The sequence below is a fragment of the Anser brachyrhynchus genome (genome assembly GCF_964034855.1).
Source record: "Anser brachyrhynchus genome assembly, chromosome: 13".
NCBI classification, from domain to species: domain Eukaryota; kingdom Metazoa; phylum Chordata; class Aves; order Anseriformes; family Anatidae; genus Anser; species Anser brachyrhynchus.
Genome location: NC_137708.1, coordinates 21,016,510 through 21,040,987, shown reverse-complemented (window position 1 = coordinate 21,040,987; position 24,478 = coordinate 21,016,510). Strand labels below are relative to the sequence as shown.

At 40.8% G+C, this 24,478-nt stretch overlaps 1 protein-coding gene across 7 annotated transcripts in view; it reads left to right on the top strand.

The window, feature by feature from the left end:
* Positions 1-24,478, top strand: part of GRIA3 (glutamate ionotropic receptor AMPA type subunit 3) — a 174,097-nt gene that overhangs the window by 12,672 nt on the left and 136,947 nt on the right. For 3 of the 7 annotated variants that reach the window (XR_013938867.1, XR_013938868.1, XM_080553785.1), the window contains exons 1-2: positions 12,716-13,775; positions 14,429-14,587. Coding sequence is in view for 5 of the 7 variants with exons in the window: in XM_080553785.1 (XP_080409911.1) it covers positions 13,682-13,775; positions 14,429-14,587 (253 nt within the window). In the remaining 2 variants the exon portion in view is untranslated. Of the gene's footprint in view, positions 1-7,220; positions 7,272-11,335; positions 11,506-12,511; positions 12,638-12,712; positions 13,776-14,428; positions 14,588-24,478 lie in introns of those variants that run through there. The other 4 variants (XM_080553787.1, XM_080553788.1, XM_080553786.1 and 1 more) reach the window with 4 other exon arrangements.

Genomic DNA, 24,478 nt, shown 5'->3' with positions numbered 1-24,478 from the left:
GGTTGTGCTCTGAAAAACACTGCTCCTGGCTGTGGATTTTGCTGACTTGTTTGGAGCAGTGTATTAACTCTCGCATAAACTGCCTGTGCACATTTCTCTATTTTAAATGCGGTTCATTCTTTCATGGTTTTGTGAGCTCTGTTTGATGACAAAGTAGCTCTTAGCTTGTCAAAGGCTGAATGCCACTTCTGTACAGCGCTGGAGCTTTTTGTGCCTAGCTATCAGTGCATGCCAGTGTTCAACAGCAAAGTGATGAATTCATAAAATGTACTAGCTGCTCAGCATTAAAAATTCTGCACCACGAGGATGCAATAATCGCACTGACTTTTGAGAAAATGTTTTGGGGTTTGGTGTTACAAAATGTCTCTGTGTCTGGGAGTTGATGCTCTAACCCCTAGTAGTACAAGTAGACCTCTGCAGTGCCTCCCCTCTCTCTAAATAGTGTATTTGCCGATGTGCTCAGCTTCAGCCTGGAAGTAGTAGGGAAGGCTTCCTTCCCCCTTTTATACATGCCAGTGACAGAATAAATTTTCTTTCCCCAAGACTGTTTTTGGTAAATAAGATATACCAAGGATTTGACCAAATAAGCATTCTCACTGGAAGTATTTGCAAAGCTGTTTGAAGGAGGTGATGTGTTTGCAAATCAACTAGAGCAGGATCAGAAGCAATGGGATGTGACTGGGGTGACCAGTGACGCTTTCAAAACCGAGAGCCGATACTTCATTCATTCAATATGTAAGGAAGATGGATGGTGCTATTGCCTTTAATTCCTCTTGAGGGTTTTTCACGTGAATATGTATGCACAGGCCCTGCTGTTCCATTTATAGATTTAAGTTTAGAAAAACAAAGTTTGTTATTAATACTGAAACTAGAAGGGGAAAGTGCAGCCATTGGCTATTTGTGGTTAGACAGGATCTATGCTATTACCTGCGGTCATTAACTTGCTTACAACTCTGAATGTAGTGGTAAATGGTTATGAAAACAGTCTTAGTTTTCCTTTGCTCTTAGCAATGTTTCTAAGATTTATGTGACCACGTCAGTTAGGATGTGGGCTCCTGGAGGCAGATGAAGGAATGGCAGAAAAATTAGTAGAGTTCCTCTTATGCACAGTTGTTAAAATTCTCTAACGTAGAGGAGCAAAGATAGGCTCCTGCACCTATGTCTCACCACAGAGTAACCAGGCTTCTCAGAGTTATAGAGCTACTGCTGCTTTTACTGATTTATATTGTTTTCAGGGACGTAAATTAGAGACTTGATGTCAGAGGGTATTATTCACAGTTTAAATGCAATACAAAATGCAGCTACTTAGTGCAGCTATTCTGTCTGCTGTGACACGGTGCTCACATGCAGAGTCAGTTGCCTAACCGGGGAATCAGAGTTTGTTTTTTCACCTCTCTATTTCAGTTTCTTTCTATCAGTTAGTCATCCTTGGTTTTGCAGACAAAAAAAACCGCTAAGCCCTTTTTTAAAAAACATGTATCACATAATGTGTTCTTTGAGGGTTCGAGCCTGTGCCCATTGAGGTCAATAACAACGCTTCTATTGACTTCAGTGGTACAGAATCAGGCCCTGAGGCTCAAAGAATTGGTGCATTGTTAATCCCTTGGAGCTAGGACGGAAAAGGGGCTTGTAAATGCATATCCCACTGCCAATAAACGGATGCCAAGCAGTTAGCGTTTCTTGCACCAAAAGCATATGCAGTTTATACCCACATAGGTTTTTAGAAGTCTAAATGAAGGATATTCCCTCCCTAGCCTCCCCAGAAGTCACATCACTCCGGTCCTTAACAAACAATGTCAGCCAGATGCATTCTGAAAGTAAGACATAATTTCCTAAGAAATAACAGAGCTAATTTTTCTACCTTCTGCTTAAAGAATCATTAATTAACAACCCAAATTGTGCTGAATTAAGCCCAAACACAATTCCAGCATATTTATATCTGGAGCAGAGGTATAGGCTGCTTGTTTTATTATCTCCACCATCATCGATCATGTACAGTACATTTTACAGAGTAAAGTTTTGAAATGATTAACTGCCCTGTTCCCCCATAGTACTTCGTACATTTGATCGATTTCTAGTCATTTCATTCAGCCCTGACCTTGCTGTGTAACAGTCATTTCTATAGCCCCAAATCCAGTTAATCTGTGCTTAGTGTCTGAATTTATCTCTGAACAACCAAAATATTTCAATATTAACTAATCTTTGCTTGTGTTTATATTCCTTTTGGCTTCCTAAATTGTTGTTATGGCATGATTTCACTACTCTGCATATAAACTGTGGGGCCAGATCCTGAGGTCTGTAATCCTGTTTTTAGGCAGAAAAATCTTCTAGTGAAGATGAAGGTATAACCTTAAAATTTTCTCATTCTCCTTTTTTAGAAAACAGCTCTATTTGGAGGAGGGTACCTGTCCATGACTTTGAAATACCAAAAAACATCAGGCAAGATGGGTGAAGGTTAGGGAGGATATAGACAGTTTTCTGACAGTCTGAATCCAGAGGTAGGGAACATTATTCCTGTGTTTGTGTGAAACAGCTTTCCTTTCCATGCTGCTCCTGGAACAACAGAGCTGCTTTTGTGATCAAACTGCCTTTCATCTCCAAATCATTTTGGGGAAACTGAATCATGTAGTCCGCTGAACAGAAGGAAAAGTTGTAAAGCCACAATACCTGCTAACCCCTACCTGAGCAGTTTTGCCCAGAGAGGGGGGTGTTTATTGCACATCCTCACCCAGCAATCCTGCTCAAGACTTTCAGGGTTCAGAATCAGTTATGCTGGCTTTCACGCCAAAACCAGGCTTTTGCTCCTCTCTTGCTTCTGTTTGCCAGAAAGAGCAACACAGCTTGCAGGTGCTGGCTGGATTCTTATGTAGTTTCAAAAGGATTGTTCAAAAGTTTCAGAAGTTTCAGTGTGTTACGCTTGATAAAACCCTGTCCTGGTTTCAGTTAGGATAGAGTTAATTTTCCTCCTAGTAGCTGGTAGGGTGCTATGTTTTGGATTAGGATGAGAAGAGCGCTGATAACATGCTGATGTTTTAATTGTCGCAGAGCAGTGTTTACACCAGGCCAAGGACTTTTCAGCTTCTCGCTCTGTCCTGCCAGCGGGCAGGCTGGGGGTGCAGCAGGAGCTGGGAGGGGACAGACCCAGGACAGCTGACCCAAACTGGCCAAAGGGGTATTCCATACCATCTGACGTCATGCTAAACAATATATAGGGGTGGCTGGCCGGGGTGGGGGGCCGGCTGCTCGGGGATAGGCTGGGCATCGGTCAGCGGGTGGTCAGCAATTGCATTGTGCATCACTTGTTTCGTACACATTATTAGTAGTACTATTATTATTGTTATTATTATTATTTTCCTGTCTTAATAAACTGTCTTTATCTCAACTCACAGGCTTCACTTTCCCGTTTCTCTCCCCCTTCCCAGAGAGGGAGGGGAGAGGGTGAGCGAACGGCTGTGAGGTGTTTAGCTGCCGACCGGGTTAAACCATGACAACCCCACTGACAGGCTTCAAGCTGCAAGGACATCACTGGGGGTACAATTAGAAGGCAGTGGTATTGCACAGAAACCATCACACGTCTTGTATAGTGTTTAAAGACTGTACTTGGTTGTGAGACTGGGAAGGGGAAAAATGTAACTCGACTCTGAAGGCCCCAAATGAGTTTGCAGAACTGAGAGCTTGAAAGTGCATTTTCAATCTTAAAAGGAATATGTTTGGTACAAGTAATAGAGAGATACTTGGGACTCCACAATGCTGTTTTGTTACAAAACTTGTGGGAAGTTTTTCATTTTGGGGTCAGTTGGAAGCATTCCAACTTCTGAATCAGAAATATATTTCCTCTTTCAGGGAACGTACACATATATGTACTGCATGGTTTTAAGATTTCATTGTCCTGACCTCATCAAAATGAAATTAGAATAATGCTTCCTCCTTCTTGCATTTGTGATCTAATAACTCAGAGTCCAGTGTGATGTCCACTGAAGTCACTGAGGGTTTGTACTTGGAACCAGAAATTTATCTCAAGGTTACATCTTTATATTTTGGGGCCTAATGACTCTGATGACCTTGACACAGTCTGTGAACTTCGAAAAATGCTGTTGCTACTAAGAGCTGCCATGCAGTTTCTCTTTGGCTTGAGTAGCTTATATGGTCTGGTGTGTTCCAAAGCCTCAGTAATTCAGCAAAAGCCTTTTGATGAACACCAACTAAATTGAAAGTATAGATCTTCCCTGATGAACCAATTTTGGAAATTTTAGTTATGTTTTGTCATCAAAAATGAACATTGCTGACGGATGTGAGAAGTGCTGTCAGCTGATCTTTGCACTTTTAGCTTACAGCTATAGTTCTGAGGAAAGTATTTTCATGTATCTATTTTAGAAGATCACTATCAGCTTATTTGAAATGTATCATAATCAAGGCATATGTGAGTATAAAGTTATGGGGACTCTGCTATTTGACCAAATGATTCTTAGTAAATTCGAGAAATTCAGGAATAATCTCTTATGATTTTTGAAAAAGCTGGTTCATACATTTCATACTGAAAATATAGAGAAATGTGTTGACTTTCAGTTCATTATTGTGCAAAGTATGGCAAATGCATTCATTGAGAACAAGTAAAACAGCTGGATTCTGGTCTTGTTTTAAATGCAAATCTCAGCACTCTCATGAAGTTCCCGATGTCATTTCCAATGTGAAATAACTGTTAGCTTAAGCAAAGCTCCCATTGCAATCGAGGAGGCTGTGGCCTGAGCTAAAACTACAAAGTATATCTGGAGTACATGACCAACCTCACACAGTTCTAGGCCTACGTGGAAACATGTCCATCATGGCCTGACATTTACTTGGCTTTGCCAGTAGTACTGCAAGGCTATTTCTCAGGATTCTTCTTGTGTCACTGACTTGAGTTTCTTTACATATTGTCTCGTGGAGTGTTCTAGAACAACAACTGTTTTTCCTGAATTACAGTTCCATCCTCTGGCTTATAGTGTCATCTCCAAGCCTCTTTTTCCTCCTCAGACAGGATCCTCTACCCAGAAGTCGTGTGTGAACTGGCATGTTAGAGTGGTATCACCAGGCTGGTAATCATAATTTATCTTTACAAAGAATTCCTATTGACTGCTGACTGAACAGGAGCTGAGGGGGCTCCTGACACTCTGAGGATATTTTACAGCTAGCCATTTTTGACATCTACAATTCAGCCTGCTGAGGTGGCATCTTTCAGTATTCTTCTGCAAAAAGATACAGAGCATGTGGAAAGAAGGGTTAAAAGCTGCAAAGAGGTATATGAACTGGCAGGTAGTTTCTAGCAAGAGCCAAATGGGAGACAAATGACTCATAAACTACAGGGTCCAGGAGTCATTATGGTCCAATTCATATAGAATTAGAATAACGCTCTGTCTCCTTCTTGCTTATGACAGGTTTTATTTGCTTTTCATGCTTCAATACATTGGTAAGTCTGCAAGAGATAGTTATTCTCCAAACTGAATCCATAATCCAAGCAGATGTATATAGCAAACATATGATTTCATGTGTGCCCTAAAGCCAAACTCCTCCTTGAAAACTTTATAACTGGTGATCTACTTAGAAGTTGAGTTGAGCTTTGGCAAAGCCAGGTTCAAAGTTCATGTATATCTAGGCATAAGGGCCTGTGCGATGCTGTGTGGAACGGGGTGGCCCTAAAAGTATGAATAAGCTTGCAGTGAAAACATGGCCTTTGGTACTGCTGTCATTGTCCTTCATCTTTGACAGCAGAATGTTTCCCTAAAAAATAGTGGAAACAAGTGCTTTCCAAAAGATTTCCAGCATGTCGCTTTTCATATGTAGTTAATACTTCAAAACCTTGTAACAGCACTCCAGAAATTTACAGCACCAAGGAGTCCTATTTGGCAACACCTTTCCATTAATCTGCCTTTTTTTTTTTTCTCCAACAGTATAATTATGTTAGAAATAAGGAAAGCAACTGTGTATTCATGGTCCAATTTAATGGGCCCCAATACTTTGCACTGCAGTGGATCAGTTGGAGTTAATTATTATACAAGATTACACTGCAAATAACAACAGTACATCAAAGTAATGTGTAAGGTCTGCCATGCAACACAAAAGCAAGAACTTTCAGAGTTAAGTCTAAAATTATGTGTTTGCATTTCCTCTTTAACTCACTACCTCACACTTAATGTTTGTGCCCCCAATGAAACCTTGTGTAAAACTGGCCACTTCTTACCTACCACTTCTGATGACTGTGTATAGCCACCTAACAAGAAGGTGCTAAGGTCAGTTCTGAATTGTCTTGCTTTCAGAAATTTAATTAACTGATTTATCACTGTGAAACTAACTGTTGGGTTGGATGCTTCTCAGAGCCAGTGTCCATAACCTAGATATAGGTGGCAAAGCTCCAGTTCCTGAAAAAGAGTGATTTTTATGTAAACAGATTTCAAGGTAGAACTCTAAGGTGATGTCTCTGCCACCTTCCCACAAAATAGAATGGTCCACACTCATATTTTATACTTTCTGTATATTTGATTTTTTATCTACTTTCTGATGTACGAAGAACAAATAGCTTATGAGAGATTTGAAGTAAAAATTCCAGTCCTGCCTCTCCTCTCCAGTCTTGTCCCTAACCTCTCATGCACCTCAAGAATATGGATATGGCTACATATCCTACAAAATACGCTATTAGCTTTATTCAAAGACCACTGAAGTCAATAGAATGATGTTTAATAAATGTAACGGTTTTTAGATTACACTCGGCTACTGCAAGTACCAAGGAAATGGCATCTCACTCCTTGAAAGGAAGGATTTTACTTAACTTACATTTATTGTTTTTCATTTTTTAAGATACACAAATGAACACCAGACAAATAGGTGACTCTTCCTAGACTTTGCCAGTCAATAACACTGTGAAGTCTGCTTGTGAAGTTTCAACAAGCGAAACTTACTGAAAGTAATGACTATGTATACAATCCAGTGCTTCAAAATACAAAAATAGGATGTTTTAGCAACATCATGGGTTAGACAAGCTTCCCATAAATGGGCAGTCACTGATAGCAGTGACCTTGTTTGTTAGTGCTTGAGTGCTTAGTTAGTATTGGGTGCTTATAAGGACACAACAGAACTGAAGTAAAAACAGGATTATAGCAGTTTACCTGTTCAACATTAGTTTCCAGACAATCTGATACTAAAACATTTAACAGATGATAATAAATATCTCTTTTCCTGCAAATCAGGACTGTGGACTCCTTGGGGCTCATGGGATACTTCTGAAGCGTCTGCAAAAGGTAATTAAGAAACGTAAGTCTATTGTCATTCGACTTCTATTTGCTGCATAAGAACTATGGCAGATCTATTGGAAAATGCTTAAGACTCTTCAAATTGATATAAGGTGAGAATTGCTACTACAAAACCATTTTGCAGGGTTGTTTTTTTTTCACTTCTGATGCCTTCTATTGTGCTGAAAGAGCAATCAAATAGTCAGTTTCATACTGTAATTATCAAGACCCAGCACAGTTGCTACAAGGTGTGAGTTACAAAGCCAAATAACTTTTAATTGGGAATAGAAGTTTTATAAAGCATGAGAATGCTTCTGTTAACATTGGCTATACTGTTAATATAAGATCTTTTCAAATAAACTACTGAGTTTCTGAAGGGTTTGCTGTCTCCTGAACACTGCAGATTATCAGAACTACATTGTGTTATTCATATCAATGTAAGTATACAACTGTAGTCATCTTTGTACTCTCAGTTAATCCCACTGAAATCAATAAAACAAATCATGTTAGGTGGAATTCATCTCTGTGCAGATAGACAATGCAAGTCCTCCACAATAAGACAAAATATGATTTAAAGACTGTGGATTCGATCTTTCAGTATACAGGGGTCAGAATCTCCAGCCTGTGGGTTAGACTGTGATGTTACAATAGGATATATCTCTTCTTCATATGATTTTTCTCCACTACCTTCTTAGATTCTGGATTGTTCTGTAAATTCCCTGTATTGACACCTTGCTAGCAGCGTTGGCATTTTTCTTCCAATTATTGTCCTGTTAGAGCTTGAGATGCTGTTGGAATTAGATGGTAGGTTAAGTATCTAGGTGAGAGAAAATAAAGGTCTAAAAGTAGCAGAGCTGCTCATTCCTCTCATGTATGCTCTATGTACCTCTTTCCTCTGAGGAAATGCTTTCTTTTCATGGAAGTTGCACAGGGAGAGTTTTTTTTCATGTTCAGGTGAAGTTTTTTGGGTAGTGACAGAGCAAGGGAGAGACAAACACCCCATAGACAATATATTTCCTAGGACTAATGAAGACAAAGCTTAAAGTTCCTTTTCTGTCAAATTTCATTCCCGTATTAATATCTTGTTTATATGAAGTGAATGGACTCTTGAAAAAAAAAAAAAGGAAAAAAAAAAAAAAGCCTGGTTTCCTACCTTAGTGCTGCAAAGGCTCACTCCAGAAGTAAAAACACAGGTTCTTCGAAATTAACAGAGGTGAATGTCAATTTCTTGCATAACTCAAACTTTGTAACTACCAGACCACTTGCTTAGGGGAGGAGAGGGATCTCTCTCTGATCAAGTGGAACAGATCAAATCTGAAATCCTTAAACTTCAGTGAAAAATGTATATTCTTATTGTATAGACATCCCTTTCCAAGAATCAATGAGCTTTTTCAACAGATATTTTCACTAAAAACCACTATTATAGATCTGAACTGAAATGAGTTATAGTAATATACAAACAAATACTGGGAGAAAAGTGGACTTTTGATTGGCAAGCAGTTATCTGAAGTCATTATTCACTACTTACAGCTAAAGGAGATTGTCTTTAATATACTTCAGTAATTATACACAGAAATAAAATAGTGGTCAGATTCTGCACAGAGTTCTAAGTGGTTTAAAAACTGGTTTTAACTCTCAAGATTGCTTGAAAACTGTATTTATAGGTATGAAAGAAAAAGAAAGAGGATTCACTTTATTGACAGTGTATATGGGATACCGTTACTTTTTTGATTTACTTTTTCCTTAAGTAATAAATATAGATGCACTCAGCAAAAGGGTTTAAATAAGAATTGCAGGGTTATGTTATGCCAGCAGTGCCTAGTGTACAGTTCATCAAAAAGCAGAAGGTAATATAAATTGTTTCTGACATTATAGGACTATAATAACCCTACACTTCCACCACCCCCTAGCTCTTAGAAGGACTAGTAATATGGATCCTTAAGATACCACAAACTCAAGAAAAATGAAGACGTTTGTACATGCTGTTTCCACATTTGTCTTAGTTGTGCAATTGTAGTATATATAGGTTATTACTGTAACAATCCGTGCTCAAGTCTGATGAAAGTTGATGCAGGAATTTGCTACCTAAAGTTGAATGTCTCCAATAATGGAGTAATGACTTATTTGTCAACAAGTTTCCTCATCGAGCCTGATCCTATACAAATCTTGATCACCCTTCCATGTGCTAGAACATATTCCTATATGCCAGACAGTATTATTCTGCCAGGGTGTAGTGGATAAAATCCTAGCTCCGATGACAGAGGAAACAAACCTACCACACGTTTCTGGTGTTCCAGGATTTCACCTGTTGACTATTCTTAGCAAAAAATGAATAACAACAAATCAATTATTCACCCAGTCTCCTATACTGTCTCTGCAAAAACTTTCAGAGAAGGTTAAACATACGATGAACTCCCATCATGCGCAGGAAGACCAGGTCTTCCTTGAGGCATCTAGCAGCTACTTTCTGCCATGAATTGTGGATATTAATCCCAATAGCTTTTTCATCTAACAGATTTACTCTGCTAATTCATATAAATTTTTAAGGTTTTAAAAACAATTATTTTTGCCAAGAATAATGTGTAGAAGGCAGCTTTATAGATTAGCTATAAACTGCATAGCAGAGTATTTCTGTTAAACTGTCTCTCCTCTGCTGCTTTTTAATTTAATTTTATGTCTCTGTTACTGTTTGGTAATGAAAGGTAAACAGGAGAGCTTCAACAGTTTGTTCTATGCCCACTCATAATTTAATCAATTTTAACTAGATGTCCTTTGACCTGTTCTCTGAAATATATGCAACTACAATGTCTAAATTCATTCTCCCTCTTTTGACACGGTACTTTCCCTTTGACTGCTGCTATCTGTAGTTTCATCTTCTTGAATCCCTTTTTGTCTTTGCTTCTCTCTCTGCCTATCACTTTATCTGTAAACTGTCAATTGCAGAATTAATTGGTTTAGCTAACCAAAATGCTGAGATTAACATAAAGTTCAGTTAATTGTATCTCCTGTTTTTATGAAGAAATAACTGGTTGAAATAATTTTTCAAGGCTGTAAAACACAATTGGTAATACCTTTATTGGCAATTATAATCTAGTTAGGTTGGTAGTGGGAGAAGCACAATGATTTCTGGAAACTCACTGCCTGAACTTCTCTCTTGCAATTAAAAATTGGGAATTACAAAAGTGCTAAAATCAGCTTAGTGCAGTTAGGGTGAAGTTTGAGCCAGAGAATCCTGGTGTAGATTTTGCCATGACTTTATGCTAAAACCATGGATTTAGCCTAGTAACATCAGAAAGCTCGGTGAGAACGCTGTGTCCCAAATTCTCTAGCATTTTTCTAACCCAGTATTAGACATCACAATGAGAACACATTAGCTAATTATAAATCATTACCTCCTCCTGGCTCAGGTAGATAGTACTCAGAATCCCCTAGTGCCCCAGGGCACTGTGAATCATCTGAACATGAAACTCTGATTATCCTGCAAAATCTTGGTTGTATTTAGTTAGGAAAGGTTTGGGAAAGCATCTGGTATGACCTTGGTTACCACAGAACTCATTAACTTGAGTCATTTAACTTCCGAGTATGTAAACTATTTGTAAGGCATTAATATTCACATAAAGCCAACTAATATCATACTATTTTGCCCTAGGATAGATTGGGTTCACTGTAAGAAAGAAACAGGGATGTAGTCTCTTTGGGATTCTTCAAAATCTGTATAGGATTGTTGCTGTACCATTTGTATCTAAAAACATTACCATGAGATGCATAACAAAAAACTAGTGTGTTTTGAAAATGTTAATAATAATGTGAATGTTAGGGGCTTCGGGAGGAGAAATGTGATAATGAAAATTTATTTGCCTCTTAGCACAGATTCATTTTAGATTATAACGAGACTCTCAATTTTGAGATGAGGCTGTTAAGTACCATTTTATTTGGGATCAGGTACCCATCCTACTGGCTATCTGTGAAAATGAGATTCTGCCATATGCCACCTTCATTACTGGTTATTTAATTTCTTCTCATATGTCCTAACATTTATAATGTTAAACATAATTTCTTTCATATTTTTTCAGTACATCATAATCAGGCATGTCAAGTGGGGTCAGGCTGGAATACACAGCTGGAGGAACAGGAAGAAGAAATTTGTGAGAGCAAGTGCACGGGAAGAAAGCAGGGCTGCTATGAAAGGACACAAAAGAGGACTTGGAGACTGTGTGAAGAATGTGTTAGAAATGGACTGGAGGTAAGTAGAGTGGGGAAAGAGGCATCGTTTGCAACCAAAAAGACAACTTATTAGCCTATAGGAACATGTGTTTCACAAGTATATTGAAAGTCTAAGTTTCATGTAGCTGTCTGTAACTTTTAGGTCTGCTATTTTTACCAAAGGACCTTTGAGAGAAGAGTGCTTTACAGTAAAGACCAGCTGTTGCTCGTGGTCTTAATTCTGGATCTGAAACTTCCTGCCTGGGTGAGCTGGGTCAGTTGCTTTCCCTGATTCTTACATCTGTAAGAGAAGAATACAATCCTGCTTCACAGGCGTGTCTACAGGAATTCATAAATAATATTAGTAGAGTGCTTTGGGCTAGAAGAGTGCTACCGATATAAAGATATTCTCCACATATCTCTACAGAAAAACATTTCTTTATTTAAAGAAATAAAGTGTCAACTACCATCTGAACCTAAAGCAGGAACATTCCCAGCCACCCTACAGCCTGATCTCTACCCTGCCTGAACTGGAATAGATTCCATCTTCTGGGAATGATTCTCCTAAAGGAGCACGCATATAGCAACCAATGCATGCACCTAGGAGTAAGCAGGAGTCACACGTGTGCGTAAAGTCATACATGTGCTTAACAGCTCTTGCTGTGTGGATGTGATGCCCTGTTATTCATCTGTGCCTTTGGCATCCTTCAAGAGTAGCAGTTTGAAACTGCATGTGTGCAGTCATCTGCTAGTCTCACATAAGTACTTACTTACATGAAGCTACAGCCAGTATCATTGGCTAATTATACTGCAAATGCAAAGCCAAGTGCTTCTGATATTATTCCTAACTCAACTGTACATAGACCAAAAAAAACCTACCAGCCTGAGATTAACGAGGGAGAAAAAAAAAAATCAGAGGCAGACCAAGGGAAAGTGGTCTGCTGAAATCAGAGGAAAAGAAAACATCAAGTGTAAAACAATCTTCCCTGGGCCTAGGAGATGGACTGGGTGACCTAGTATCTCTTTTCTGTCTCCATTTTGTACAGTTCCGTGAGCCTCAAAGCAGCAAGAAGAGAAAAGAGCTGCAGGCTCCATACAGTGAGATGTCAAGGAGACGGGTGCAAGATCAACATGCCATAGAACCAAATTTCCAGCAAAAGCACAGTGTCTCCGTACGTGTCCACAGGCCAGGGGCGTAACAAGATTGATGCTCAGCCAAGGGGTGGGTACCAAGAGGTACATGGGGTGCCTGACACCCGTCTGCCTGCTCCCTGTGGAGATCTAGCATCTCTGCTACTCCGGGTCTGTCATTTTGCACAGCATAAGGGGCAACGGAGAGACTTTGCTGGATTTCTCTCTTTTAGAGGACGTTTGGAAGGATCTAATATTTCCTTGTGCGGGATAAACTCGTCCTGACGTCCCTTCCCGCTGCCCTGTGCCATCCCCGGCCCTGTCCCTGCCCTGCCGCTTCCCTCTCCCCTCAGGCGGGCCCTCGCCCTCAGCCCCGGCTTCCCCGGCGGCACCGGGCCCTCAAGGCGCCCTCTGCCCCCGGTCCCTGCGGCTCCTCAGCCGCCCGCCATGCCGGCCCAGGACCCCGGCCGCATCCCCTCACCCTCCCCGCGGCTCTGCGTCGCCTCCCCCTTCCCTCCGCTCTCCTCCTCCCCTCAGGCAGCCGCACGCACCGCACTCTCCCTCACTCTCACACGCACACACACACACACGCACACCCGCACAGGCGATGCAGCTTTAAAGGGACCAGACGCAGCCCCTGAGGCCGGTCAGCTGCCGCCGCCCGTAAGCCCCTCAACGGGGGCCGGGGGAGGCCGAGCGGCTGCGAGCCCGCCCCCCGCCAAGTTTGATCGATCTCCCCCTCCCGGCCCGGGCGGAGCGCCTCGGCGGCTCCGCTCCCCACCATCTTTGGGGGAAGTCCCATGCGCTGGGGGGGGGGGGGAGGGGGGGGGGCACTGATGGAGACAAGGTGGGGAGAGAAAGGCAAACCTCGCAGCCAATGAGCCCTGCCAGGCTGGGGTGAAGACAAGAGGAGAGGGATCTGAGGGGAAAAAAATAATAAAAAGAAAAAGAAGAAAGGAGGGGATCGTCCTCCCCGCTACCTCCGCCAGCATCAGCACCACCGTTGGCTGCTCCGAGGCTCCCTTCGCGCCCATGCCCGAGCCGCCCGCTTCGTGCTAGGGGCTGAAGCGCAGGGGCTGAAGAAAATGGGGCAGAGCGCGCCCCGGACTCTGCTGCTGCTGCTGCTGGCGGGGCTGCTGGAGGAGGCTCGGGGAGGATTCCCCAACACCATCAGCATCGGTAAGCGGCACCCAGTTGCGCCGGGGGGCGGCGGGGAGAAGCCAGCAGCAGCCGGCCGGGGAAAAGGGGCGAGGGCGGCCGCGGCTGCTCGCGGGGCCAGCCCGGCTCCGGCCCCTTACCGCACCGGCAGGGAGATGCGGGAGCGGTGCCCGGGCTGCTGGGGCGGCTGCTGTTCACCCCGGGACCGACGGGAGGCTGGGGTCCGTCTCCGTGCGGGACCGCAGAGCGGTTTAAGGAGCGGCGGCGTGAAGCGCAGCGCTGTGCCCTCAACCTGTGGCCGAGGGAGCCGTCAGGCTGCTGGCGTGCGAGTGAAAAACTTAGGGTTTTGTGCCTTTTTTTTTTTTCCCCTTCATCGCCTGTCACACCGCGAGCCCGGCGCCCGCTGCTCAGGCCGGGGTCTTTCATCCCCCCAGGGGTAGAGGCTGGGGCTCGGGGGTGCCGGCGGCCACCTGCAGCCCCCCAGGGCTCAGGGGGCTACGGGGGGCTTCGCCAGCCGAACTTCAGGGTTGGCATTTCGTGCGTGTGCTCTGCCCAAATGATGATCTCACGCCTAGGCTGCTAGTATGCAAATGTAACTTACTACCGCTGCTTTTGCTAACAATTCATTCTGAAATACCTTCTATCCCCTCTCCCGTTTTTCTCTCTCATCCTAGGTGGACTTTTCATGAGGAACACTGTTCAGGAGCACAGCGCGTTTCGATTTGCAGTGCAGTTATACAACACGAACCAAAACACCACAGAAAAGCCCTTCCATTTGAACTATCATGTAGACCACTTGGACTCTTCCAACAGTTTTTCAGTGACAAATGCTTGTAAGTAAATACATGCTTTTAAAAAATATATTTCTTTGTTATCTGTCTTTACATTTGATTTCTCCCTGGCAGCCTTGTGTACTTGTTCATAGAATACAGTGCAACAAATGTGTGTACTGACACGAGGCTTAGTGGATTTGCGGCATAATGTGGTTGAATAATACCTTGGGGAAAGTTCTCTCACCACTTTTTCCAATCCTTTTAGTTTTGTTTTCCAGAAAAACAGCCATGTTGTTTATATAGCAGCACTGTGTAGCCATGATCAGTTATTTGCCACTGAAGTAACATCCCTTTTCTGTTAAGGCTACAGCCTAGCCATGTGAAGCAGCATAATTTGCAAATAATACTATGTAGGAGTAAATCAGAAACAGCTGTTCACAAGTGACCTTCAGGGGACAGAACTAGAGGGGCTTTCTTACCTCCTCTGCCCTGAAATACCACCTTGTTTTCTTACAGTGAAAGTCCTGTTAAAAACTGAAGAGTCTGTCAACTGATGAATACCATTAGAGCTGAGGGGAGAGAAAATGGAATCAGAATGCTCAGCATTATGAGAAATAGCTCTGCACAAGCAGTTCATATGCATAATTTGAGCATTTATTAACAAAAGAAGCAAAATAGAACTTTGAGTAGTATTATCATGGTGTTAAAATGCGAAATCCCTTTCTGAAAGACCAGTGCGTGTTCTGCGTTTAAAAAAGCATTCCTTTACCAATAGTGGCTCCTGAATATTTCTTTTACTGATATGTCCATATTCAGTTTTATGCAGCTGTTATCGTAAACCTTTGAAAATGAATGGAGTCCTCTTGCAAGGTAGTTGCATGCACTTTGCAGTATACAGAAATATGTCTGTACGTGATCTAAAGAACCCCTGAATGCAATGTACTAACTTTCTGGTATGAACAAGATTCCTCTTCATATATTCACAGTATAAAATTTTCAAAGAGGAAGCATTGTACTAAAATACCAGAGTATTGGTGAGCTGAGAACTACTGTGTCCTGTTTTAAAACAATTTCATGTTTTGAATATATTCTTTCAGTTTTGTTTGTTAGACAGCTCTTATTACCCTCCCCTGAGCTACATAATAGGAAGGCTAGAGGAGTAGATATTTGATTCTTCCTTGGATTTCGGGTATTTTCTGAGAAATGTGGTGGTTAGAAAATATATAGTAAGGAACTACTTGGGCAAATTTGGGGTTCATATTCAAACATATCCCCCATGTGACTGCTTCTTGTTAGTGCAGCGTTACACTTTTTAAAGGGCTTTGAAGTAGGACCTTTGAAAGTTGGGGGGGGGGCTATAATTATATCCAATTAAAATATTTTGTAAAGTGGGGGAAAAAAAGGGTAAATAAGCGTGTCTGTACTTTGCATCTTATTTTACTAATCCTATCCTGCCTCAACAGCTCTTACAACAAATATCTGACTATTAATCCTTAATCAGTGTAATCCCTTCAAGAGGGCTGTATCTCAAACATAGTTTCCTAAATATCAATTATATGGATTTAAAGTAAATACATTAAACTGCTTGGGTGATTAATGATTAATTGTTTTTTTAAAAGTTCTACCAGCATTTCTTCACAGATCCCACCAAGACCAGTGAACCACACGTTCATTCAGAGGCAGTCAATGTATTATTTAGTCAGTGTGCTTCTCATCTTCTGACATCTAATGATTTTTGTCATTGCTTAGTGAAAGCTGTGGTGATTTTAGCAGGATGAGCTGCTGTTCTGTAGAATAGGGCTGCGTATTTCAACATGCATTACCAGAGTAGTAAAATTTGGAAAACTTAAATCTCTGGAGAAACCGTAGATCAGAGAATACCAACCTACAGTAACCTATTTAAAAATAGAAGACGTGAAAAAAGAAACAGGAGAAAGAAAATGAAAAGGTGACCTTGTCCATAGCTACGTCAAACATCTGGTAATACTGTTGACAGAAAAATAATACAGTGAGTCCAAGTCACTAGCTAGATAGGTCTAAGTAGCTCAAACTGAAAAAAAAAAAAAAAAAGCTGCTCTTTTCAGATATACAAGCAATTGTCTTTGAAAGTCAGAATGCTTGTGCATATCGATGCATCAGGATGAACTAATAAACTAATAAGCTCCTCACACTGCATGGCTAACATGTAAAAGATTCTGGCCCAAATACCCTTAGTCCCATCCTCGCTTCCTAGTGGAGTGGCAGATAATTTCAGGGTGCTGCCATGAAGGAATTCTTTCCACAACATTTTTACTTCTCTTGAAGATAAGCATAAATTGTCTCCGGTGCTGTCACACAACCTTTTGATCAATATTTGCAATTGGCAGGGATCCATATGAGAGAAAGCTGCAGTGACTGTGACTGCCTTCACCGGAGAGAAAGACTGTGACTGACTTTGTGGTGGGATATATAGAGGAACCAAAGGGAAATCAGAGAAAGTAGCATGTGTAGGTTGAGCCTAGTGTCTGTACTGGTCTGTATCCATAAATTAATAATTTTCATTCTCCTTTGCTCTGAATTATGTGATAGTGGCTGTTGTAAGTGTTCGTGTGTGGGGGAATTGAGGGGGGCTCCGCTCAGAAAGGACTTAGCTTCTTACTGTACATTGCACATCCTACTTGCTGCAATCTGGTGCATTCCAGAGGCAGGAAAAAATATCTCTTCTGAAGTATCCTCATGAGCCAGAGATAAAAAGCCCACCTCTAGTAGGCTTGATTTGGCAATATCCCAACATGAGAACAAAGTTGTTGAGAAGCAAAAGAAAATTCCTACCCTAAGCCCCTCCTTCTCATTCCTTTTTCAGTTAAATGATGCATAATCTGATTCATGTACATGCATTCCCTGCTTCACTGCTAGCACTGAGCCTCTGTCTGTATATTTAATTTACACACATGCATACGGCATTCATCCACTCTGTGTGTATCTACCCATCTATTTATTTAGCTGTATGATATCTTCACAGAGAATAAATGCAAGCACAGAGGAAAATTCCAGTGTATTTAAAGGCGAATTAAAGTTTATCAGTTGGCTTTGGCAGGATTTATTGTATCTCTTAAAATAGGAAGCTTTTTGCCATCAGAAAAAAAAGAAGAAAAATAAAAACAGAAAGGAAGAAAGTTAAATTGAGCTGTGAATGTATAAAATGAAGTAAAATATGGATATTTTATCTTTTCTTCAAAAATGCTCACATAGAGAGTGAGCTGCCTTTTTAAAAAAAATAATAGGAATATAGCAACTAAAATGTATAAATTCATTGCTAGAAACATCTTTCACATTTTTATTGTAATCTCTGATGAAGGATGTTAGTATTAATGTTGAATTATGCGTACAGTTCTGTAGATCATATTCCCTAGAAATAACCCACGTATGTCTTTCTGCTCTGCACTTGTAGTGCACTATACTAACACTGCTCTAGCCTCTGCAGTGTCAGCTCATTAGCACACAGATCTCATATTCCCTCTCTGCACTGTCATTGCAAAAAATTGCTGTTGTACACCTTTACAGCCAACAAATGTGTTCATGCATTACGTACAATTTTCAAGAAATATTTAGAAAAGCAAAGTCAACGTTATACATAGTCCCCACGGAATTTCTCAAATGAAAGCATTAGTTTTAATAAAAATCTGTTTATCATGTAATGATAGTGATGGGATGTGTACGGGAGAAAGGGAGTTTGATTGCAGAATCTAATTAAATCTACAGATTCCCACTCTCAGCTAAACCTAGCCTACTGACTACAAATTCTTGTCCCATTATTTTTTTCTAAGTCATTTCTCATATATCTTTTGAACCTGGAAGGCTCTTTTTATATTTTACCAAATTTTGGTATGATGTTTTTTCCCTAGGCACTCATTCTTGAAGAAAAGAAAAGAAAAAAAAAAAAAGAAAATGTAATTACGTCCTTACTTTAAGTTGCTAAAATCCTTTAACAGATCGTATAGGAGTCAGATTTCTGCCTTTCTTTAAAAATCTTTCTTTAGCATCCTGCAGTCCTTTATTTAATGTTGAAAATTCAGGAAGATTTTAATTGAAGAAAGGCCCATTTGTTATTGTGAGAATGTTACAGAAAATGACACCATAGGGCTAGTAGCAGACAATTTTTTCAGTTTAACTGTATTTATTCCTTTTCCCAAAGCACAATTTCATATATATATAAATATATATATATGCTCACATGCATACTCACACGTGCATGCATGCATACACACAGTATTTCCTTAGGTGCTGCTCACCATTTCTTTTTGTCAGTGGGCAGACAATTTGCTTCCCTTGCATCTGTGTACTCTTTGGCCAGCTGGCAAAGGATGCTGATGCTGAAAGTGGTCAGTTCCCTTCTGCCAAAAGCATAAGCGTGTCTCTGACAGTCTTGCCAAATTTGGGCCATGTAGCGGTGGTTTTGCTCAAGTAGAAACTGCAGGGTAGGTGCCCAGCTTTCCCAGTACAGATTGCACTGTGCTTTCTCCCAGTATTCCATAGTAAAACACCTAGAAATGTGCTTTCTGCACTGTTCCGTTAATTACAGATCCCCCAAAATGCCTTTTGTGCTGTGGAATTTGTTAAATACGGTATGTTACTGCTGTATGCCAAAGCAAATTAGCTGGCTTTAGCTTAGGAGTCAAAGCTTTTGCAACATTGGGATAGATGAAAAGGTGAAGAAGAGAGTTCCAACTAAAGTTTGTGTCCAGTTCATGGCAGAGCAGGTGATTTGTCATTACAGCGAATGTTATCTCAGTGTTAGCAGAAGGAACCATGTTGTTTCAAATTAGTTTTTCTTATATCTTAATTTTAAAAAAAGTTGGCTTCCCTTTCTCTTCTCTTCCACTACATACAAAAGCATTTACATGTTGTTTAGCTGTTAGGATTAAATTTAACTCGCACCGTAGAGAAAGTAGAAAATCTCATATGAATGGACACTTTCTTGAAGAAGCTCTGTGAATTCACCACATGGATGAAGAGTAAAGCATGATGAAGAGACCCATTTACTTGTTCAATTTCAGAAAGATTTTGTGCAGATGCGTAGATCAATTTGTTCACTTTTCCTATATAGCATTGGGTTTGGATGACCCATGAGACTATTGGCATGGGTTGGAGAGCTACTGATTAACTCCAAATCCCACTAAAGTGTGCGACAGCTATAGTTTATCTCTAAGAGGAAATGGAGATGCCACGATAGGAAGCAAGCATGTGTCAGCAGCTTTTAACAATGACAGAAAAGCACAGTTTTTTTGAAGGCTGACTTGGGAGCTTGTCCAAAAGCCACAGAAAATAGTGGGTTTCTTTCCTCTGGGCTCACTGTGCTCAGTGTCTGGGAGGTGGGAGGCCATCCCACTGCAAGTGTAGGATTGTTATGCAGGAAGGTGTGAAACAAGGCAACTGATGTATCTGTAGAGATTTTTTTATTGTCACAATCCAGCAATTCAACATTTTTCCATTTAAAGTACATACTTTGTCATTACCCATTCTGCAGTGCTAATTTTGACTTGGTTAGGCATCCTTAAAATGTTATTAGAGTATGTTATTTTTAAAGCAGAGACAGTTTTGTTTCATAGTTCAGTTTCAAATCAAGACAAACAATATCATTGAAAACTCATGTTCATTTATTGCGAAGAAGATGTTTATGTTGATTTTGTATTTGGCATTTAAGATTCATCCTAGAGTCAGTGGTTCCTGTGCTGCTGTAAAGTACAGAACACTGGATGGCCGAGGCCTCTGTTGCGAGAGAGCTTGTAAGTATGTAATAGCTCCATACCTATTGTCATAAAGCTTACATTTGCTATACAGGGGCTTGTACCTCCACTAGAACAATGTAACCATCCAAAAATAGAAATAGAAAAAAGATTGATCCACACCAAACCAGTTTCTTTGAAACTCTGTGGTGATTGCTGCAATGAAGCAATTTCCAGATTTCATCCATTCTTCTAAATGTGTGTTGATTCCTATCAGAGTCGTTTCCTTTAGTTATATTACCAGCTTTGTATTACTGTTTATCTTCAGAATATCAGATGCCTTAGAAACCTCAAAGTTGGAATAATCTTGGAATTTTTCATGTGCAGTCCTACCATGAGGACTCTAAAGTAGGCAGCTCCTGTTCAGTTGTTCATAGGTATTGCAGTGAAGGTTGGTAACTATCACACGGCTTCACGGTCCATACTCTGACCTTTCTCTATTTCAGGGAGTTTGGAGATAGCTCTGTAGCACCAAGTGTGTGTATTGGATATCATTTATCACACATATCTATATGTGAAACATTCAAATACTGTGTGCATTTTTAGTTGACAGCACCAAGATGTAATCATTAGGGGTAAAAATATCATATGTACACAGAGCAAGAGAGAAACAGGCAGGAAGGTTTCTGTGTAAAGAAGAGTAAATGTAGGAAGGAGTTGTATCAATGAATCCACCTAGCAGCCATTCATGCATATCCCTGTTGTGGAGTCCAAGGCACTGGATGTGCTTTAATAACTTCTTAACTGCTTCTAAATTAGCGAATGGCAGTGTGCAGCCCTCCACACACACACTGCAGGAGGCACGGAGGCCCTTATGCATGAGGATCAACCTGCAGTGGCACTGCGTTGCGGATAAGTTGCCCAGGCACTTCTAAAAAAGGTGAATCACTCTCCTAGAATTGGATAATAGCCCAGGTGAACACCCTTCTGCTGGAATGGAGTGACCTAGCTGATCACATAAGTGCAATTGTTTTGCTAGACTATGTGGATGCTTCAGATGTGCTGAAAGTTGGTTTTATTTATTTATTTTCAAACAGAATTTACAACACGTTCACTTGTACATTACATGATTACATTTGGATGCTTGGTCCAGCCCATGTATTGGGCTTGCATCTGATGGAGTTTAGTCAAATGTGGTTTGAAATTCTCATCAGGAATTTAAAAAAAAAAAAAAAAAAAAGCAGGGCTGCACAATGACATCACTGTCTTTTATCCCTTTTAATGCAAGAACTGGGCTGCATGATAACTCCCTTGTCTTTAGTCTATTTTCATACAAGAACTGTCTTTAAAATGTTACGCAGGTATCTGGGAAATGTATATCCAGTGTCTGACAGTGTATATTCCACATATGCTTGCTTTATTTTCATTCCTCTTTCTCCCAGACTGATCTGTGCATGCTGATTTCACCAGTTTTGTCATCTGCACACATCATGCATTTTGGGCCCAGGCCATGCAGTTAGGGGGCTGATCTTCAGAAATTTTGGGATATCTGATAGCTCCTATCATGATTTGGAGTAAGTCCATTTGCTACTTCTGGTAGCACAATTTTGGTATTTCTTGTACAGGAGTAATACAATTTACCTGTACAAGACAGAGACTGTGGGGCTGTTTGGAGTTAAAAACTTGGAAAGCCTTGGCTAAGTTGCCATTTAATTGATCACTTCTTCTACTCCTAGCCCTTCCTAGAATATATATATGTATATTTATATATACTCATCATGCTTCTAGAAAGAAAAAAAAAAAAAAAAGAAATCAGCACTTACTAATTTGCTGTCCTTGCCAGAAGAAGACATGTTCCCACCGAGGGACCTAGGAGAACATGTGTCAGCACTGTACAGCAAGCCAATCTATCACTTTACAAAGGAGAATTCTTCAGCTCTTCACCTGAAATAAGCAAAGCAGTTGGAAAGAAATCAAGTTTTAATACTGGAAAAGTTCTTTGCCTCCTACACGTGCTGGATCTTTGTTATAAGTATGGTCCACACTTTACAGCACAGCATGTGCCTGATTCTTGCCAGTCTGACCCACGCTCAGATTTGGGCGGGGTAGGAAGAAGTGTCTTTACTGGAAGCGGTGTTGCCTGTTGATTTCTGTGGGGTTTGTAGAATGTATTGTAATCGAAATCTCACAGCTGCTAGCTTTTCCAGTAAGTGTGAACAGTGCATTTCAGGGGTTGTTGCTCCCATGATTTCTTTGTGTGCTTTTTGTATCAGAGATCTGAGTTGAAGAGAGATGCTGCAGTGAATGCCTTAGTGAACACACCTTGCGAATCATGGGGTTGCTGCATTGTGGCACAGATCCAGATTGGTCTTTGCACCCTGATGTGTATGGTAAACTCCTTAATACTCTTTTGCTGTTTTGTTGTTGTTTGGCAGGGCCATAGGTGCAGGGAGAGAGACGGCTTGGGGAAAAACGGAAATTGATTTATTTTTTTTTTGAGTGATGAACTTTCCCTAGCCTCTCTACATGAGAACATGGTAAAATATTGATTTTTATCAGTTGTAGGAGTTTTGTCTTCTTAGGCTTTACCACTTATGTCACCAAGTTTGGATTGTAATGAAGTCTGATGGTCAGAAAGCTCAAGTTCATATGCATTCTTTTGTCCTAGCAGTTGGATGAGAGCTAATTAGTGTCCATTGATCTGTAAAGGACTGACCCAGGGTCTAACCCTGCATTGAATCTAAACTGGTCAGGGGATTTAAAATTGTCTTGCAAGTCTAATGTACTCAACCATCGTTCTCCAAAGAGTTTGTTTAGTGGTCTGGTGACACCTCCAGGGTGGCTTCTCTTCGATTCTGGAGTATGTCAAAAGGAGTTGGACCTGAGGAAACACTAAATCACAGAACCACAGAATCATCTAGGTTGGAAGAGACCTCCAAGATCATCTAGTCCAACCTCTGACCTAACACTAACAAGTCCTCCACTAAACCATATCACTAAGCTCTAAATCTAAACGTCTTTTAAAGACCTCCAAGGGTGGTGACTCAACCACTTCCCTGTACAGTCCATTCCAATGCCTAACAACCCTTTCAGTAAAGAAGTTCTTCCTAATATCCAACCTAAACCTCCCCGGCGCAACTTTAGCCCAGTCCCCCTCGTCCTGTCACCAGACACGTGGGAGAATAGACCAATCCCCACCTCACTACAGCCTCCTTTAATGGCCAAGCAGTCAGCATATCTGCTATCTTACTTTTGATTTTCTTTTTAAAGCATTGCTTTTTGTGCTTATTTTCTTATAACTTCTTCATGTGTAAAAAACAGTGCTAAAGAGAAAAATTGTGCATGATCGTCCCATGCCAGCAGATCCCGTCTCTCTTCTATGGTAGCCGTGGCAGCAGAGCGAAGTGCTGTGTCAGCATGACCGAAGGCATTTTCCACCTGCTTGCCTCGAGCACCTCAGACAGCTCAGGCCATGTTGCTCCATAGCGCCGTTCTCTCACTGCACTGCTGGGTGTCCCCAAATGGATTGTATGTCCCAGGGCATCGCACTGCATGATTTCAGAACCACATATGATCAGGAGTGGTGGCAGCTGTGTCAGCCACAGGCCTTTCATTTCAGATGTAGTTGCAAAAAGGTTTTGACGACTAGTTTGGGATCAGCCAGAAAATTGGAGAATTGAAAGCTTTTTAAATAGTTTTAGACTTCAAAAATTTGATTCAGTTTAAGCTAAAGCCAAATGTTGTGTTTTGAAAATGTTGATTTCTGGGTTTTGTACTTTTTCTTTTTCCTGACTGAAACGATTTGGTGAAGCCTATATCAGTTAGCATAATATTTCTGCAGACAAGAATCTGCCTTTTTCAGTGTAAGAGCACCTGTTCTGTCCAATTTTTCTGAAGACATATATGATGGATGTGAAAATTGTGTGTGTGTGTGTGTTTTGGAAGAAGCTGTCTGCATTTTTCAGGGTATGTAGTTCAAGCTGCATGTGATGGATTTTATGGATAGACAATTTTTGTCAGTTCAAGTATGTATAGCACGTCTTTCCACACCATCTACAGGCAACTTACTTTATTACCTGGAGAGGCAGTGATATAAGCCCAAAATTGATCAAAAAGAGACCAGTTAAACCTCTGAAGTTTTCTGCTGTTGTAGTTTAGCACTTCAGGTGCAGAAGTTACCTTGTTTAAAGCACAAATCGGTATAGCTTTACTACATGCCAGGTGTTGTAAATGTAACCATGTTTTC